This window comes from Ctenopharyngodon idella, chromosome 20 (genome assembly GCF_019924925.1).
Source record: "Ctenopharyngodon idella isolate HZGC_01 chromosome 20, HZGC01, whole genome shotgun sequence".
Lineage (NCBI taxonomy): Eukaryota > Metazoa > Chordata > Actinopteri > Cypriniformes > Xenocyprididae > Ctenopharyngodon > Ctenopharyngodon idella.
This window is the reverse complement of record NC_067239.1, coordinates 4,253,871-4,274,433: the sequence shown is the minus strand read 5'-3', so window position 1 is coordinate 4,274,433 and position 20,563 is coordinate 4,253,871. Positions and strand designations below refer to the sequence as shown.

The 20,563-nt window shown below is 37.3% G+C and overlaps 1 protein-coding gene across 1 annotated transcript in view; it reads left to right on the top strand.

Moving 5' to 3' along the window:
* dab1a (DAB adaptor protein 1a) overlaps positions 1-20,563 on the top strand; it is a 262,859-nt gene that overhangs the window by 165,771 nt on the left and 76,525 nt on the right. Inside the window, 1 exon segment of the mRNA XM_051875803.1 lies at positions 16,290-16,429. Within this exon segment, the coding sequence (XP_051731763.1) occupies positions 16,290-16,429 (140 nt within the window).

Genomic DNA, 20,563 nt, shown 5'->3' with positions numbered 1-20,563 from the left:
TTCTGTGAAATTAGACTGGATTCGGAAATATAGAATGATATATACGCCATCATGTACTTCTATATACATAGGGAAACAAAGCTGCCGTGATGCCAAACCCCCTCATGGAAGAAGAAAGCTGTTGTGTTTACAAATGTGACAATGAGCTCTTATCAGGATCAACTAAATGCTGGATTTTCAAAAGTATGTGAAGTTCGCAGAATAAACTCTTTGAAATACATCCAAGAGTTTTATATACTGGCCTGTTGTTGTAGGGACATTGAATTTACATCTTTACGCCCCTAAACATGATGCTGAACAAAACAAACTGTGGTTGGTTGCTTTACATGTCAGTCAGACTGTTTCTAGGGCGGTCTTTGGCCAATGAAAGCTGCAATGGAGTCCAGACCTTCTGCTGTCAGTCTGAAGGTCTAGCTACAGGATACTACATAGAGTCGCAGAATTATATTAGTTATTATAAAACATTTCTGGGTATGTTGCACAATTCAACAGTGCAGATGATTCTAATTTCTTTCTTTCTTTCTTTCTTTTTTAAAGTTTGTGTTTACTCTTTTATGAAACAACCTTTACTTTTGTATACACTTTTCACAATTTAATCAATTCCGATAAAATCATGCCCCGCCCAACATTTGTGGGAGGTGAAATATCCTGCTGTGTTGACATGTCATATTATGGACATAAAATGGGTTGTATATACAATATTCATGTTGACTTTAAGGGAGAGCACTTTTAGTTGGTATATTGAGCACCCCACTGAACAATCTTTTTTTCCTAAACTTGCCTTGCTATTGATTTAGTTAAAACTATAAATGATCCCTGACTTAATTTGTCTGATGCATGAAAAAAAAGAAAAAGAAAAAAACTACCTGGACTTGTGGGTACATTACTACGGTAAAGATTACTGTCAGTCATATCATAGATTAAGCAAGTCGAGAGATAATACATAAGTTTCTCAGAGCAGAATTGATCATTGTGATCTGTTGACAGGCCTGTCTGACAACATGCTATTAGAGAGATTTAGCTTAGCGAAACACATGCTAGCAATGAGAAGACAAAACATGCTATTACCCAAAACAACACACTGCAGGTGTTCCTCAACCCACATTATTCAGCTGTGCTCTGGAGTGAAGTTTTATAAGATAAAAAAGATACTCTCTGGTCTGATTTTGTGTGCAAGTCATTGCCTAATGATGTAGAACCCCGTTGTTATTTTACCTGCGGTAGTTGAGCACTTTTGCTAAAACAAAAATGAAATAAAAAAGAAATAAAAACAGATGCAACTAACATTTTTAAAGCCAGGTAAGACCGGCAAACTTATGTAGAGAAGATTGTGCTTGGCTAAATATGTATTGCTGAACAGAAGCATTAAAACTAATCTGCTAAATTTGTAATATACCAAGTTTGCCAGGCCCATGTAAATAAATTAGTTTAGAATCAGTTTAGGCTGTTTAAAATGAAAAGAGCACATTTTCTACAAATGACTAGTTTATACTAATAAAAGTGTGCCTTAATGTTTTTACTGTGGAAGCAAGGCTTAATTTATGCTAGCTATGCTTTGCAAATCAAATGTGAAAGATGAAGATGGAATTGTTACACTTTCTGTTCCTTTCTATGTGTGCGTAAAACATGCACAGCAGCATTTTCCATCTGATAAATTGGCCTTTTTCTCAGATATGGCAGACAATTGAATGAAGGGGCTGGTTGTGTTGAGGCACATCTAATCTTCCTGCTATATGTGCTGCGTCTCCCTCAGGCCTTGTTGGCTGTTATTAAAATGTGCTTTTCCATCAAGGCAGGACCCAAACGTACTTACAGTCTCAGTTCGTTCCAGTCTCACTCAAATAGCCCTTGCAAAGCAGCGGACTATTTCCCCTCACTGCACATCGGCAATCATCTTGTCTCCAAATGTGCATTTGAAGCCAGGATATAGGGGAAGAAGTGGGAAGGAATATGCTAGATTTATTGCTTTATTGTGATGGCATTATTGCCACTCGGCACTCACTGTGTTTACCTGATGTTATTGTTTTGCTGTGATAAAGTAGCTTTTTATTTTCCTGTGGTTCAGTGTTTCATATAGTAAATGATGAGTACTGGGGGAGAGAGGCGTACCGGTGGGAGGGTGTTTAGTGCTGAGTTATAGGCCCTGTAACTCAACTATGGAGCCATTTTGTTTAGAGAAATTGATACATAGTCTTGGGTGCAGAGTGTCCAGTTTTTCTAGAATAACAGACGAGAGCTGCTACCAGTTAAAGCATTCGTTTCAAGCAGGAAAATGCCACACCATTTCATAAGTTCAATGTCAATTTGCTAATCGAATTTCATATAAACAGTTGAAAAATGCAAATCAAGAGTTAAAATAACTATACACATATATTCTGTAGGAGGAACAGCAGGGTCAGGTAGACTGAAAGACTGAGGTATAAGGGACGACGTCTTATTGAATGACTGCTTCAATTGAAAGTGACAGCAGGGAGGGCGGATTTGGAGGGAACAGAAGAACAGGGCATTGTGGGAGCACAAGGGTCATAACTGCCACAGGCGATGCCTCAGGGTTGCCACAGTCATTGACAGATCACCTGTTACTTACATGTCTTAGTCAGCTCCATGAATATAGAGAAACACTTAGGCTTAGGTGTACATAAATGTGTGATTGCTTTAGAATTAATAATAATTAGTTGCCAATTACAGAGTGTATGTACAGTAACACCCACTTTTCATGATCCAATCAATATTTGAGGATAAAATCAAGTCCCACCCCACATTTGTTTTGTTAATTATCGTCTTTCATTCAGAAATGCATCAAATTAGAAAGTAGAATATTTTTAAATGGTAGTTCACATTGAATGCAGAAATAAATCCCTGTCCTTCCTTCTCGATTTTAATCGATTCTCATTTTTACGAACCGATATCGATTCTTAAATCTTAAGAATCGATTAGTCTAGTCTGTTTTCAGTTGATGAATGAACAGAAAATGTAGCGCGTCTCCCATCCAATAAATCGCAATAATCTTTATGCTTTGTTATTTTTGATATGAAGCAAAGTCTCAGATTTCAAATGACGTCCATCTTATTATGAGATTCAAAAAATAAATACCGTTTTGGCGCTGTTTAATGTGACGTGACAGATCGCTTTAGCGCCTCAGTTAAAGAGAAGCGGCAGCACGGAGTGCATGTGAACTGATCCTCTCCTCCGCTTTAATACCAGTTACAGCGCGAAATAAACATGACTGAACATCTGAAGGTATGTTAAAATATACTGTACAACTTACCGAAATCCGTATCTTGTCTCTTGTAATAGCTCAATCAGTGTTTCAACCTCGGAAAGACGGAATAAAACCTCGGAATAAAACAGCTTGTAAACAATGTCACATAACGTCACATTTACCTCAGAAAAACATATTCAGTGACCATAAACTCATTAGTCAGCTAGAAAAGTGAACTCTAGAAAGCAGCATTCTGATAAATATAGCTATTCACCGTTACATATTCATTATAATGTTTTTTAATATTTAATGAATGTTTGAATAAATCAGTTATGACAGCCACGATTTAAATTTGAAAACAAAACAAAACAAAACAAACAAACAAAAAAAACAAAAAAACGAATTGGAGTAGAAATATGATTATGTAATTCTAAACTTTATTTATTATAAAAAAACATCATTATATTGTCATTTAAAAATGTAATTGTAATTGTATTGTAATTTAAGTGTTTTCTATATAAATAAGTTAATTTTAACCTTCAATATAAAAAGTAGTACCAACTGACTCCCATGTATAGTTTACAGCATTAGTTGAGAGATTTTTTTCCTCTAGGAAATTTGCCATGTACTGCAACTGATATACTACATCCAAAATAATCGATATCGGATCGAATCGTAATCGAATCGAATCGCAAGCATGTGAATAGAAATCGAATCGAATCGTGAAAATTGTGTTAATACCCAGCCCTAGTAATGATAATTTAATGCTATATACTCTAATATTTTTATCTAAAGCCAAACTTGTTTCAAACCCTTTCCACTCCATGATCGTTGCTTCTTTCTCACTTTAAAGACATAAATTGCTACAAGAGCTGCAGATGATGTGGTTATTTTAACATCAGTAGCAGAAACATGGTGAGCAGCAAAAAAAAAAAAAAAAGATTAAATACTTTTGATAAAATACTTCAAAAAATGAGAAGTGCAGCAAATATAGTCATTTTTATCTGTCATACATACAGTATATGACTCCGACCGTTCAATCCAGGTTTGTGACAACGTTTTTTTTTATTTATATATTTTTTTTATCTACATTTAGTATTAGGCCTATAAATCAGCATGTTAAGAGCATTTCATAATAAACAATGTTATAATTGGGAAAATTATTTGTAGAGGACGAGGAAAGACAGTTAAAACATTGAAATTACTTAACTTTGTTTTCTGCTCATAATGAGAGCAATTTGATTATGTACATTATTTGTTCGTTTTTAGTAAATACTTGTACAGTATCTTTATATATATATATATATATATATACATATATACAGTATGGCCTTCAGCCATATATAGGTATACCTTACCTTTTAATATTCATATTCAATTGGGCTCAACTGATAAATTATTATTATTTATTTATTTTTAAATTCTCAGAGGCCACTGCTTTGGCTCTCAGGACCCAATATCCTCAACTTTGGTGACTATTTTGACTTTTCATTTATTTTTATTTTTTTTAATTTTTATTTTTTTTTAATAAATGAAGTACTACTGCTGCCCAGATGGAAATATATATAACTATTTAAAAAAATTATTGTCTGGACATCCGCTGGGAAGGACATATAACACCGGCCCTCTTGAAGCTTTAATTGAACACCCTTGCCCTGTGTTATTGGAACAAAATGTCCCCACAAAGATGCACTGTAAAAAAAAATATTTTCATGATTTATCACATTTTTTTCTTTTGTCAAATCAACTTGGATAATTATTGTTGTTCAGATAACAATATTTTGAGTTTCTGTTGATTAAACCAATCGCTTTCATTGTATTAACTCAAATTTTTAATTTCAATGAACTCAAAATTTTAAGGCAACCAGGAACTTACTTACTTACTTTTTTAAGTTAAACCAACAATTTTTATTTATTTATTTATTTTTTTTTATAGTGTGGCAATATCCGAAATCCTTGTCATTGTGGGGACATTATTTGGTCCTCATGAGAAAAACCGCTTATAGGGTACAACTAGGGCTAAAGGCACACCTTAAAAGAAAATGTGCTTTTCACTACTCTCAAAGTGTATGATTGACAAAAAAATATATATGTTTGTATTGAACATTGATGGAGCAACAGATTTTATGTGAAAATAAATCATAGAAGTGGTTAATTTTGTTTAAAAATCTTATTAATGTATGTACCCCACACATGGGGTAAAAGGCTCCCCAGCATGGTATTATCTCTAAGATGGATATCCAATTTGATATATGATATTTACCATCTGAATCTAACCATGTCATGTCAACAAATGGAAAAGTCAGCCATCTATTCATTATGATGTTAATTATTGTGCCTTTTGCCCCAACATCAGCGGTGCTTTTTACCCCAAATACCATACTTTTACATATTCTTCCGTTATTGAAAAACTGTTGCTTGAATTACCTTGAACAAAACTGAAAATCATTAAGAAGACCTTTGTCTGAAAATATAAACATTAATTTCATAGATTCTCATTTGCTACTTAAATCAACAACATTTTAAAAAACATCAAATATTAGATCACCTCAGAATCAACTTTGTGTTGCTGCCCATGATCGCATCAAAGATCAGACAAATTTGCACATGCATTTTGAAAAGCGGATATTTAGGAAAGTGCTGCGGCAAGTTTTTGTGCCATCTAGTGGTTAAGAGGAAAATAAAATCAAAGGTGCCTTTTGCCCCGTGGCGCCTTTTGCCCCATTGTACCCTAAATCATACTAAGTGATGTTTTTGAAAATGTAAAAATGCAGAAAGTTTTCTGTGATGGGTAGGTTAAGGGTTAGGGTATAGAATATATACTTTGTACGGTATAACAATCATTATATCTATGTAAAGTCCCCATAAAACATTAAAACCCAACGTGTTTGTTTGTGCGTGTAGTGCAGAGCAGGGTTAAGGCTGTGATGTACTCAAAGCAAAGTGCTTTTTTGTTCTTCACTTAAAAAAGCTGTTAGCGAACATCTCAACACCACCCACACTGCTGAAAATATGTGCTGCACACTTTCCTCTTAATAACAAAACAAACACACAACAAAAATGACAGTGGTGAGAAAACAGTAGTTAAGAAAGCAACTGATCATAGCAATGTGGATATGTTTGCACAAGCTCTGCAATTCGTCACTCCAGTCACATCATGTCACATTTTTTATATAGCCCTTTATAAACTAGATTGCTTTAAAGTGAGCAGCTTTACAGTATGAAACGTAAAAAACAGTGTCAGTGTCTCTTTTAGTTAGAATTACAACTTCAGTTTCTTTTACTCATATCTGACCTCAACGGACTGGGCTGTGTTGCTAAGTTGATCATAGAGACCGTTGGTGCCAATGGTTATACGATCTACTTTGGCTTGCGATGCTATTGAGAAACTCAGCCCTGAACAGAAGAAATGAACTGGAGATTTCCACATCAAAGAAGGCAGAGCCTCAAATCCACACCTACCTATTCACTACAGACTAATGGTAGTTCAATGATGTTTATCAACCGGAGCAAACTTTTCCGGAAAGTGCATTTTGGCAAGCTGTTTCGAACTCCAGAAACGAACTCCAAATGAACTGATTTAGCCTGATTTTGTTCAAAGTGACGTCACAGCAGTTCATTCGTATATCAGGACCATTATGGTGACAGCAGGGTTGTAATTACAGAAGGATGAATGTCTAACTCTATCTCTCTCGCTGCTCAGATGAATTTTGCCTGATACAGAGAAGCCGATTGATGAGGCATATGAACGTGAACTTGATTACAAACAGGGAAGTTACATTAAATACTCAGTGGGAATTTGCCTCCCCTCCCTCTGCTGAACACTGAACTGTGAATCTGTATGAGGGATGGGGGCTTTGAAATGACGGATATAACGCTTAGTTTCCAGCACAGCTTGCAAATTGTTGTTTAATTTCTTCAGGCTCACAGCAACATCTCATTCAAACTCTCAGCTTCAGGTTTAATGTGCTTTATTGGCATGACAAATGATTTGTGTAATTCGTATCGCTAAAACGTTTGCAGTTTAATTGCATAAAAGGAAAACTTAAATAATGTACGTACTGTAGATAAAGTGATTTTTTTTATTGTTGTTTTCTTAAACTTATAAAACACTTAAAATCATTTGTAGGTTGATTTCCTATACCCCACCTCCCACAAAATGACTAAGGTATAAAAGGTATCTGTCTTAAACTTCATGCTGTTGATGTGTGTACTGAGTTAGCTCAGGTTGAAGCCTGATATTTGCTGTTAGTTTTCTGTTAGAGATGTACAATGAAACCGTGTAACGTCCAGGACTGATGGTAGTTTTCAGTGGATGTGATCTGACAGTCTGGGGTTTATGGGACCTCTCTGTCTCTCCTGTCTGTTCTTCTGGATTGATTTGTGTGGATTCTCTCCACAGGGGTCAGGAACACTGCAGAGAAACGTATTACTCTATAAAATGATGAATGAAGCATAGATCTGCCACATAATCTCGCACACACGCACGCACACTTCCATATTTTATTTGGACTTTCCATAGACATAATGATTTTTATACTGTAAAAACTGTATATTCTAAACCCTAACCCTAAACCTACCCATCACAGAAAACTTTCTGCATTTTTACATTTTCAAAAAACATCATTCTGTATGATTCATAAGCTGTTTGCCTTATGGGGACCAAAAAAATGTCCCCACAAGGACAAGGAATTTGGATATTGCCATCTTAGTAAAACCACTTTTTTTTTTTTTTTTTTTTTTTTTTTTTAACATGGCTTCATGATAATACCATGGTTTTCTTTGAAGTACCTTTGAGTACCATGTAAATACCATGATAAATTAATATGTAGCCATTTTGTACCAAGAAATTGTGATGATTGCACCAATTTTTGTACTGGTACATTTTTATTAAAACATTACTTTTCATTTTTAAACCTAATTTTGTTTTAAAAGACTTTAAAGGGTTAGTTCGCCCAAAAAGGGTCATTCTGTCATTAATTACTCGCCATCTTGTTGTTCCAAACCCATAAGACTTTTATTAATCTTTGGGAGACAAAAGAAGATATTTTTGATGAAATCTACGGAAAATTTAACTAAAATTTGGACTTAACCGCTCAATTCATATAGATTAGTTTTATGATCTCTTTATGAACTTTTTGAAGCGTCAAAGTGTCAGTTGCGTAGCTGTCAATGGAGGGACAGAAAGCTCTCAGATTTCATCAAAAAGATCTTCATTTGTGTTCCGAAGATGAACAAAAGTCTTACGGGTTTGGAATGACATGCATCTGAGTAATTAATGACAGAATTTTCATTTTTGGGTGAACTGTCCCTTTAATATATATCTGGTGACATTTTTAGAAATCAGGCCCTCACTTACTGTATATAGTGGAAACAAGCACACGCATACACACTTAACATCTAAACTAGGTCTGAATACAGTGCGCCCTGTGGAGAATTGGCCCATTTTGTCCATTCTACAGAAGGCTGATTAGATGCGCTCACATGCTCACTGATGGATATCTCACACACTTTGATGTTTTCTTACCCATCAATCTAATAAGATTAGCAGAAGCTTCTTTATATCTGACTTTCTTCTCACTCTTAAGAAGAGAGTGAATGAACAGAAGGTCATTAGAGGAGATCAATAGATGAAGCTGTAGTCAGTTTTATGTATGGTGAAGTCAGGTTCATGGCATATGTGTTGAGAGAACAGTAAATGAACCCTGTATTACTTAAAGTGTCTGCTTTTAGTGCTTTTGTCAGCAGTGACCTACATCAACAAAATTTCCAGATGCGTGTACATGCACGTGTGTGTATTTGCGCACACGGCTTCTTGTGTTGTCTCTCGACTGCATCTCACTTGAGGGGATTTAAGATCTATCAGATTTAAATTCGACCGAGGCTTGAAACTCTGCGATTCTTTGAAGTCTAACGAACTCAACATTTTTAAGCAACTTCAAACGACAACACGACTATCGCTTCTGGTCTCAGAAGGAACATTAATTAATTTCCATTTTCATCTTGAAGGATAAATAAATCACACAAAAAGATTGAACCCTGCTAGTGCCGTAGCATTTAGCCCAATATGATTTGACAGAAGCTAAAACTCCATTATTTAAAATAAATACAAATAAAAACAGTAAAATGTAGCCCTCAGGTTTTTTACAATTAAATTATTGTCATAGATAGGATATAAGATATCAATTTTGATTGATTAATCAATTCTGTACATTTTTTTAAGACTGTGTTACCTCTCTCTGCATCTGTTGCCATTGGTTGGCACTTGTTTTTGCTGATTGAACATGTTGAATTGACGCTTGTTGGGTCGTGGAATGTCTGAGAAGTGACGTACTGTAATCTGATGAGTGTCCGTGTTGGTCACTGTCTGTCGGTGTAGTGTGAATTGGCCTTATAGCTACTGAACTTCTAGTCAAGAGTAGTTGGTTTTTTTCTTTTTCTTATGAATATTGTTTTTGTTGTTGTTGTTGTTTTTTAATTAATATGAACCTAAAAGACAGTGACAGTTCTTTTAGGCTATGTTCACACTATAAATCCCGGCACACCAAGCCGATGGTCAACCGTCGGGCAGTTTTTGTTCGTCGACCGACAAGTTTTCTCAGTGTGTTCCGCAACGTCGGCTGAAGTTGGTCCTCGTCGGCTTTTTTTCGGCCGATTAGACATGTTGAATCGGGGTTAGAGCTTGTCGGTAAGTCGGGCCATCTGATCTTTCTGATTGGCTGTTTAGCTACTGCCACCTGCTGGTACGGAAAGGCATTTCATCTTACGCAGACGCAGAACAAACGTGCTACTTGGCGGTCGGGTGTCAAGCGTTGGTTTGATGTGTCAGGGCAACTTTGGACCCAGACGTTGCCGACGTGAGCCATCCCCACAGTCTGCTTTCGTCGCCACTAGATCGTCGGTGTCGGCTTGGTGTGTTCCGGGCAGAGTGATAATCTGATATCTTGACAAACATCTAAAATTTTTTTGTTTGTTTGTTTGTGTTTTTGCATTCTCTTTTAAGGAAGCTTAGAATAAAACAATTTAAAAGATCATTGCGACTTTTTATCTGACAATTCTGACTTTTTTTCTCAGAATATAAACTTGCAATTGCGAGAAATAAAGTCTGAATTGCGAGATGTAAACTTGCAATTGTGAGAAATAAAGTCAGAATTGCGAGATATAAACTTGCAATATAATCTCGCAATTCTGACATTTTTCTTGCAATTGCAAGTTCATATATATCCTAATTCTGACTTTTTTCCTTCCAATTCTGACTTTTTTCTTGCATATGCAAGTTTATATCTCGCAGTTCTTCTTTTCTCGGAATTGTGAGATATAAAGTCGCAATTGCGAGTTATAAAGTCCAATTCTGAGAAAAAAAGATTGCCTTTTTTTCTCAGAATTGCAAGCTTATATCTCATAATTCTAATTTTTTACTCGCAATTGCGACTTTATATCATGCAATTCTGAGAAAAAAAGATGTAAACTCACAATTGTGAGAAAAAAAAGTCAATTGTGAGAAAAAAAGTTGCAATTACCTTTTTTATTTTTTATTCAGTGGTGGAAACAAGCTTCCATACTCTTTAGACTTAACTGACCATGTTTATACTCAATACTAATGATACCATTGAAAGACTGCTATAGTTACAATCTTTAATTTTTTATTTTATTGTATTATTGACTTGGTACTGTAGAACCAGTACTGTTTGTATAGTTTTATACTGATCTATGTTTGATGCAGAGGAAAAGAAATAGGAAAGAAAATAGAGAGATAAAAGATAAAAGTCTTGAGAAACAAAGTGCTTGGAAAAAATGAAAGATAGATGCAGAGAGAGAGGAGTTAAAAGTCTGCAGTAGCAGCTTTAATTCAATAAAGACGGGAGCTGTGTTGTAAGAAAATGAAAAGTCTTGTAGGGAGTCATTAGGCAATGTGTGGTTGCTGGCATTGACACAATGCCACAGGGAGATGCCAGCCCAGTAGCAATAAAATGAGTGTGTGTGTGCGAGAGAAAGTGCGTATAAGTGGGCGAGGTAAGCAGCCCTCATGTTCTTTCTATCTCTTTCTATGACTTCAGATATGTTTTACATTGCAGTAGTTCAAGGTTTTGTTTTTGTCTATACTATAGTATATATCGGTCTTTTGATTGGTAATTAACCTAATTGTGCTTGTGGTTTATTTGCCAGTTTCTGATTTGCTAGTTAATTAGTTTATTTCCTATGGATCATTAGTTCATTTCCACAGTCTTTTACTTTTACTGTGTAGTGCTGGGAAAATAGTGACAACTTTTAATCAGTGTTTAGCTGGTATATATGTTTTTAAATTTGTATGAGAGAAATTCTAAATATTTATAAATATATTGAATGTATTGTTATTTATTAAAAAAAATAAACATACTTACATACTCACACACACACACATATATATATATATATATATATACACACACACACATATATATATATATATATATATATATATATATATATATACAGTAATTATTGCACATATATTTTAATAATTATATGTATATGAATAATAATAAACATAATAATAATTTAATAATAATAATCCGCTCTGCTCTAATTCATCCCTAAGGTGTTCTATCGGGTTGAGGTCAGGACTCTGTGCAGGCCAGTCAAGTTCCTCCACACCAAACTCGCTCATCCATGTCTTTATGGACCTTGCTTTGTGCTCTGGTGCACAGTCATGTTGGAACAAACTGTTCCCACAAAGTTGGGAGCATGAAATTGTCCAAAATGTCTTGGTATGCTGAAGCATTAAGATTTCCTTTCCCTGGAACTAAGGGGCCAAGCCCAACCCCTGAAAAACAACCCCACACCATAATCCCCCCTCCACCAAACTTTACACTTGGCACAATGCAGTCAGGCAAGTACCGTTCTCCTGGCAACCGCCAAACCCAGACTCATCCATCGGATTGCCAGACAGAGAACCGTGATTCATCACTCCAGAGAACTTTACACCACTGCATCTGATGCTTTGCATTGCACTTGGTGATCTAAGGCGAAGTTTGGAGGTCTGTAGCTATTGACTCTGCAGAAAGTTGGCGACTTCTGCGCACTGTGTGCCTCAGCATGCGCTGACCCCGCTCTGTGATTTTACGTGGCCTACCACTTCGTGGCTGAGTTGCTGTTGTTCCCAATTGCTTCCACTTTGTTATGATACCACTAACAGTTGACCATGGGATATTTAGTAGTGAGGAAATTTCACAAATGGACTTATTGCACAGGTGGCAACCTATCACGGTACCACGCTTGAATTCACTGAGCTCCTGAGAGCGACCCATTCTTTCACAAATGTTTGTAGAAGCAGTCTGCATGCCTAGGTGCTTGATGTTATATACCTGTGGCCATGGAACTGATTGGAACACCTGAATTCAATGATTTGGAGGGGTGTCCCAATACTTGTGGCAATATAGTGTGTGTGTGTGTGTGTGTGTGTGTGTGTGTGTATATATATATATATATATATATATTTATATATATATATTATGAAATAGGTCTCACATCTTCATTTAACCAATAATGTTATCAATGTTATATTATCATTTAGTAGTTATAGCAGTTTCCTGAATTGTATCTCTCAATCTTTGAATTTGTGGGGGCTCTGTTTTTTGGGATTCCTAGTCGTGGGGATTGCAGTTGCAACTGCATATAGCAGTTCAAGCTCCTGTGCCCTCCTTCAATTAGACCTAATGTCAACAGCTCACTGTAGCTTGCTGCCAGAGTTCCCTTATTTTGAAGAGCCATGGGAGTGGGTGAGATCCAGACTTCTCTCCAAGAAACAGCGAGCTGTCCTCAGCCTGAATGAGGACTTTGGAGCCCTGCAGGGTAGAGAGCTGGAGCTCATTTCAAGACATCTCTACTTGGACAGTATAGTTGGCAGACTTCTGACACAGATATACCCACCCACACACTTATTCGGTCAGTTCTTTACCGCCAAAGTTCAGTCCCTGAGGTTGGCAGTAATAATAAGCAGCATTGCAGGTGCAGCGGTCTGAACTAGGGGAAATAAATGAGTGTTTATCCTTCCCATCCTTTCCGCTGAGGGACAGCTGAAAGTTATCAGCTTTCTCTAGCTCTCCACAAACTGTCAGAGTTAGAGTCAGAGCATGGGTTAAAGCAGTAGTTCAACTAAAAATAAAAAATCTGTCTTCATTTACTCCCCTTGTGTCGTTCCAATCCCATATGACATTGTTTATCTTGTGGAACACAAGATTGTTTCAGCTGTTCTTGTCTATGTAATAAAAAAAAAGTCAATGGAGTTTTATTCCTTCCATCATGACCTTCGAAGAGTTGTTAATTTATCAGCTGTCATGAATCGCATGCTCCTCTTCATCAGCTGCCTAATGTATGTTTTATGCATGTGAATTACGTAGGCTACTATTCATTATGGCTCATCTCTTACTTTAGCATAATGCCACATTGTGTCAGTGTTATTGATATATGTTGCACTAGAAGCCCAGAGCAATTTTCCTCAGCACTCCTATAGATTAATGATTGTGCAGTTGCCTGGTGACTTGAAGGACAGCCCATAATATACCACAGATTGGCAGTGAATTCCATTGGAGGGGTGCAGAGCATCTCATACATATTTGGTAGTCTATACACACAGTTTACTAGCCAAAGACATGTGAAAACATTCATGAGACATCAGTGCTTAAACCTTTATTTATGATGAGGAACGCACCCATTGACAGGGTTTAAAGTTCTACACGTGGGCTTTTTAAGTTTCTCAAAGAACTTGTTTTGTCCTTTCTGAAGGGTTTCTGAAGAGTTTCTCCTTTTTAGTTTTACTATCTTTATCTGGCCTTCAAAATTTTACTCCAATTTGTATTCCAATTCATTTTTGAAATATAATCATTTACACAGTTATTTGTATTCATAACAAAAATTATTTTAACATAAATTAAATATTCTAGCCATTACTAACAGATAAAGTAAATATAATGAATATATAAGCTAATATAATGCATATATTTAGTGAAATGCTCCCTCTAGAGTTCATTTCTCTAGTGAACTAACATGCTGTGGACACTAAATGACTTGCCTGAGGTAAATGTAGTGCTACGTGAGATATTATTCTCAAGCTGTTTTAATGATGTCTATCCGCGGTTGAAACACTGGTTGGGAGATTACATGTAAACATATCTATAGATCGTCTGTTCTTCTTCTGCGCTTTTTCCTGTTGTAGCGGTTAGCAAACAACGTTGCATTACTGTGGGCCCCCTTCTGGATTGGAGTGTGGATCGCCTGTATTTGTCATCTGGCTATATGCACTGAACCATGAAGTCTGTACCGTGATGGTTCAGGACAAACACATGTACCATTACACCCCTACTGAATAATATTTCTGACAAATAAAACATTTGTGTCAAATAATGCCTTGTATATTGCATTGTTACATTTATATTGCTGAGTGTCTCTTCACATGGTTGTCTTAAGTAAATTACCTCAGGTTTTGGCCAGAATTGTCATAATTGCCTAACCCTTTCACTCACCCCTCTAAACTGTCATCACGTCACAACACCAATTTATTTAGTTTTACTCTCACTGCTCCAAGCGGGATTTGACTCTGCATCATTCGGCACTGGAAGCGGGTGCACTAACAAGGATGCTAACAAGGACGCTTAAATACTACTGCCTCTAGCGTTGGTTTCTCTTGTGCCTCTTGAGGCCACGAGAGTGAGGTTTAGCTGCACAGGTCTCATTAAATGGCCTCTGTTACATCTCACCCCCTTAAATCTCCTTCAAATCAGCATCAACCAGCATTGATCAGCATCAGCTGACATTGGAGGCGGGCATGCTAACAAGGACACTGTTAGCGTACTAACAAGGACACATCAGTCAGTCAGTTTTGGTAAATTTAGTGTACATTGATAGATGCAGACACCTTAATTGAGGTCCTTTTAATTATGATAAGCTTGTAGTTTCATAAGCTACAGTTTCAAAGTAACTTCCCTAAAACTGGTGTATACCCTGTTTGCCTAATAGTTTAATTATTGACCCAACCATTGAGCTGCAACAATGGAGAACATGGGAGGGGTATGTAGAAACAAGGTCAACATAAGATACTACTGATACCACAACAATACAAGAGCTAAGAGTGACAGAATGAGTGAGTGAGAGAAATGGACGGATATGAGGGTCAGCGGGTTGACCGAATGATGGTGTTGCTGTGAGGTCTGCTAGTCTTTCCCAATAATTTTTTTTATTATTATTAAACATGTTCCCCTTTTCACCCTTCCTCTTATATATGCTATCAATTAAGCCTAGGTAAGTTTATGTGTGTCCTGGTAAGTGTCTATTTGCTTTTGTCTTCAGATCAAACTGTAAGCTCAGACATAATTGGGTGTGTTTGTCTTTGCTTCACTGAGCGTGAGCCAGTTAATTGGTCTATATCCTTGGAGGCTCATCGATTGGCCAGTCCAGTTATCCAGTTATAGACTTTGTGATGAAGGTGTGGGAGGTACCATTTGATCTTTCTAAGCCGTGATTGGCCAATAGATGTCCACTTTGATGTGGAAAAAAAAAAAAAATGCTTTCATGCCTCCTATCGCCTCACACCAGACCTGGAAACAGTGCTGTAACTTAGAAACCAACCTTTCCCCATCATGCCTCGGGCCTGACATACCTGCAATTAAAGCCACACACATGCAGCAGACTTGACCTTCATTCTGAGTTGGAAAAATGGTAGCAAATGCATGGCATCTGGGGGTTAGAAAGGGTTTTTTACAGCTCTGGTTTGATTTTAAACCCCCTGCCTTTGAACAATCCTAAAGGCTCATGAAGAAAAACTCCAGCTGAAACTCAACATCTAGACCGAGATTAAAGATCTAACTGCTCAAACAGAACACAGTATTAGAAATATGAGAATGTGGGCTAAATGTGAGTTAAATACAGGTTATTAGAATATCGCTTGGTATTTTTGTCAGCTGCAAGGTCCAGATTGTGCTGATCGTCGGAAAAGTAATGGCATTTTGAGATGATAGTGGATGGAGGGAGGAGGAGATGTGCTGCAGATATGCAAAATTCATCAAATGACTGTATGCTTCATCTGTCTCCCACTCTTTTTTTCTTTCTCCAGGGCAGGACCGCAGTGAAGCAGCTCTGATAAAGCGTTTTAAGGGGGATGGGGTTCGCTACAAGGCCAAACTCATCGGGATAGATGAGGTCACCGCCGCAAGAGGAGACAAACTCTGTCAGGACTCAATGATGAAACTCAAGGTGTGTGTGTGTTGGTTGCTTTCTACATATTTATTTATTTATTTATTTTTGTTGCCATTGGTGTTTCTGTATATTGGTCAATGACATGATTTTATTTTACTAATTTATTCAAAAATACATTAAAAATCTAATTCATACATACAATGATTTGAATACACCTCTTCTAATCTCTTTACTGTAGTTATTTATTTAAAATAGAATATTTAACCAAAACTTAATTTCACTGCTTATTAATACTTGAAAAACTTTTGTCTGCAAAATCAAAGTAAGTGTGGTGCAACCAATATAAAATAGGAAATTATTTCATAGAGAGGGCCCGTGCAGAGCCTCATAACTGTGTCAATAAGTCTCTTAAAGGGATAGTTCACCCAAAAATGGATGTTTTTGAATTCTTAATTACTCACCCTCGTGCCGTTCCAAACCCGTAAGACTATCGTTTATCTTCGGAACACAAATTAAGATCTTTCTGTCCCTCCATATACAGCCTACGCAACTGAAATTTTGATGCTTCAAAAAGTTCATAAAGCGATTGTAAAACTAATCCATATGAATTGAGTGGTTTAGTCCAAATTTTCTGAAGAGACTCTATCGCTTTATATGATAAACATTGATGAATTTGATTTAGGCTTTTACTCACATATAAACATACATCAACGCACACATCAGTTGTGGTAAACGGAAGCTCAAGCATGTTTGCTTGATGTGCAAGAAACCAATGAGGTTCATTCTCATGTATTACGCAGCACATTGGATCTTCCATAAGAACCATTGAGGTTCATTCTTGTGTTACGCAGCACGTTTGAGCTTTAGCAAGAACCAATGAGGTTCATTCTCGTGTTATGCAGCACGTTTGAGCTTCCTCAAGAACCAGTGAGGTTCATTCTCATGTATTACGCGGCACGTTTGATCTTCCACAAGAACCAGTGAGGTTCATTCTCGTGTTAAGCAGCACGTTTGAGCTTCAGCAAGAACCAAAGAGGTTCATTCTCGTGTTACGCAGCACGTTTGAGCTTCAGCAAGAACCAATGAGGTTCATTCTCATGTATTACGCGGCACGTTTGATCTTCCACAAGAACCAGTGAGGTTCATTCTCGTGTTAAGCAGCACGTTTGAGCTTCAGCAAGAACCAAAGAGGTTCATTCTCGTGTTACACAGCACGTTTGAGCTTCAGCAAGAACCAATGAGGTTCATTCTCATGTATTACGCGGCACGTTTGCTCTTCCACAAGAACCAGTGAGGTTCATTCTCGTGTTAAGCAGCACGTTTGAGCTTCAGCAAGAACCATCAAGGTTCATTCTCGTGTTACGCAGCATGTTTGATCTTCTGAAAGAGGCTTGTTCTCGCGCATGAAGCTTGTTCAGTTGAGCTTTTACGTTTGCTGATCAATGTTTATATGTGAATAAAAGCCTAATTCTCATTATAAAAGCTGATCGTGTCTCTTCAGAAAATTTGGACTAAACCGCTCAATTCATATGGATTAGTTTTACGATCTCTTTATGAACTTTTTAAAGCGTCAAAGTGTCGGTCATGTAGCTGTCTATGGAGGGACAGAAAGCTCTCAGATTTCATCAAAAAGATCTTCATTTGCATTTCGAAGATGAATGAAAGTCTTACGGGTTTGGAACAACATGAGGGTGAATAATTAATGACAGAATTTTCATTTTTGGTAAACTAACCCTTTAAAATATCAGACAATTTGAGCTTTTTTATGACAAGGTAAGGTTAGTTCAGGTTATAAAATGTCATGTGATGTGACTATATAAACTTTTTTGAAAATATTGAATAAGATGTCACAAAACATCCTTTTTGTGACATCCAGGGATGTATTTGCTTGGAAAGAAAGTATTCATATAACAATATTGCTATCTCTTCTTCCAGTGAGACCTGAAACCTATAATTAACTTTATTTAGAAACACTATGACAAAATGCCTTTGGCAGTCCTCATTTAAATACCCAGATAAAGGTGTAACTTTAGTAGCTTGAATGAATAAACCACATCCATCAGGTTGGGTAATGAGCCGTGTGAACAGCAGGGGTCACACTACTGTGTGTATATGAGGTGCTCTGTGTATGGATGTGCACCTCTGATACACATCGTCTTCAGTGTATTTTTATTGTACATTCACCATAAATCGCACCCTTTTCACCAGTGTTTAGATTGGTTTCTTGGTGTGTTTGAGAGAAAGGGTAATTTTACCATCCGATTTGCATGTTGGTCTGATTGGAATGTCCAGACAGTTATTGATCAGAGCTGTTTACCTCTCACTCATCCAGACACATAATCTATACTCATATTCCCACAGTCCTCCACTCCTTAGCAAACAAATGAGTCCCATGGTGTCATTTTTAATCTCTTATTCCTCTCTCACTGTCTTTATGTCTCTCTGTTCATCATGCTGCTGGTGAGGAGAGTTTCAACAACAGTTTGACTTGAGTTATTTCATATAATCCCCATCCTCCCTTGATAATCAGCCCAGGCACCGCTATAAAAACTGTCTTAACATCACATCCAGCGTCTGTCCAGCTTCTCCTCTGCTCTGGACTTCCCCTGGACTGCACAAAAACATCTCTTCTTCACTCCAGCAGCACTTAAATGCACACACTCCCACTTCTGATTTTGAAATGTCAGAGCTTGTGCTCTTTCCACCATGATCTCCCAGCTCCTGGCATTAGAACGGCTCATTCATCATCCCGCCAGCACATATGGATAGGCATAATGGTGTGCTAACATACATCACACGACTGACGGATGCTGCTCCCTGCGCACTCGGAAGGAAGATCAAGAAACGGGCTCATCTGATTGGCGAGGACGGATTACAGTCCTGGAAGGCTCGAGGGCTCCAGCTGCTTGGAGGAACGCCCACACCCACCCCAAACACACACATTGGAATGGATTGGACATATGACGCAAGCTTAATTTAAAAGCCATTTTTGGCTTTGGTTTAACATAATTGCAACTTTATATTTTTCAAATTTGACTTGACAAGTGGCTTATAAAAATTGAGTGTGATATCTTCTTATCACAGTGACGGATTCTGGCAAAGGCGACGTACAGCCATCTGGGGTGGCACTTTTCTCTCCATACTGCTCTTAGCTTCTCTATCACTCTTTTGCAGCAGTTTAACAGAAGGATGGCACTTTCTGTTCCTCCTACCCCTCTTGTTGAAAAATAATTGTGTCCAGTGTGAATTGTGTGTGGGTGAACAGCACAGATTCATCATGTCTGTGAATTACAAAATAAAATTCATTGCTGTTTGGTTTATTCAAAGTGCAAAATATATTAATACATTCGAACATGTACTTATTCAGTCGCTTCTGTTTCTGTTTATTTGTAGTCACAGGACAGTATGTTTACATCACATTTACAAAGAATGATCATTTTTACATATTTGCCACCAAAAATACAACCCGAGGAGCTTTAGCACTCTCTCCAGCGACAGTCCCAATACAGTTATATTTTCAGTCAGAAACAGAGGAAGCTCCCGAAAAACCGGAGTTGCTTTATTTTATGACACATGCAGAGCTAAATATGGATATCAGAAGGTCCAGTAAGAGACGAGACTTACTGTCAGATAAAATAAATACACGATTGTGATAGCCTATATGATTTGTCTGATTTCTTCAAGCAGTCATATTTATCATGTTTACTATGGTAATGGTTAGCATGCATAGTCTTTTGCATCGCATGTAAATACTTCTTGCTTTATACGGTGATCAGAATCCACATCGGATCATAAACAGAAGTTATTTCAAACATTGCTCTCTGAAAGTGAGTTTTGAGCTTAAATGATTTTAAAAGTCTTTAATTAAGATGTTAGCTGGTTAGGTATATGAAATCATCCACGGCACTGCCGTCTCCAGACTCAGATAAACTCCGCCTGTGTTCGTAACCATCCTCTTTGGACCAAGGTATTCAGCGGGCCTAAAAACCTTGGCCGTTGGCCTCGAGGAAGCCCAGACGAGGCCCGATCAAGCCCCGGAAGTGACTGTGGAAACGCACGCCCAACTTTGGCCCGACAGTGGAAACGCAACTATTCATGCTTGCTGATTGGTCGATCCACCAATCATCAAAAGAAGCAGTGATCCCTGGGGAAAAAAAGCTGATCTCCACAGTGGGCTTTTAAGGGTTAACT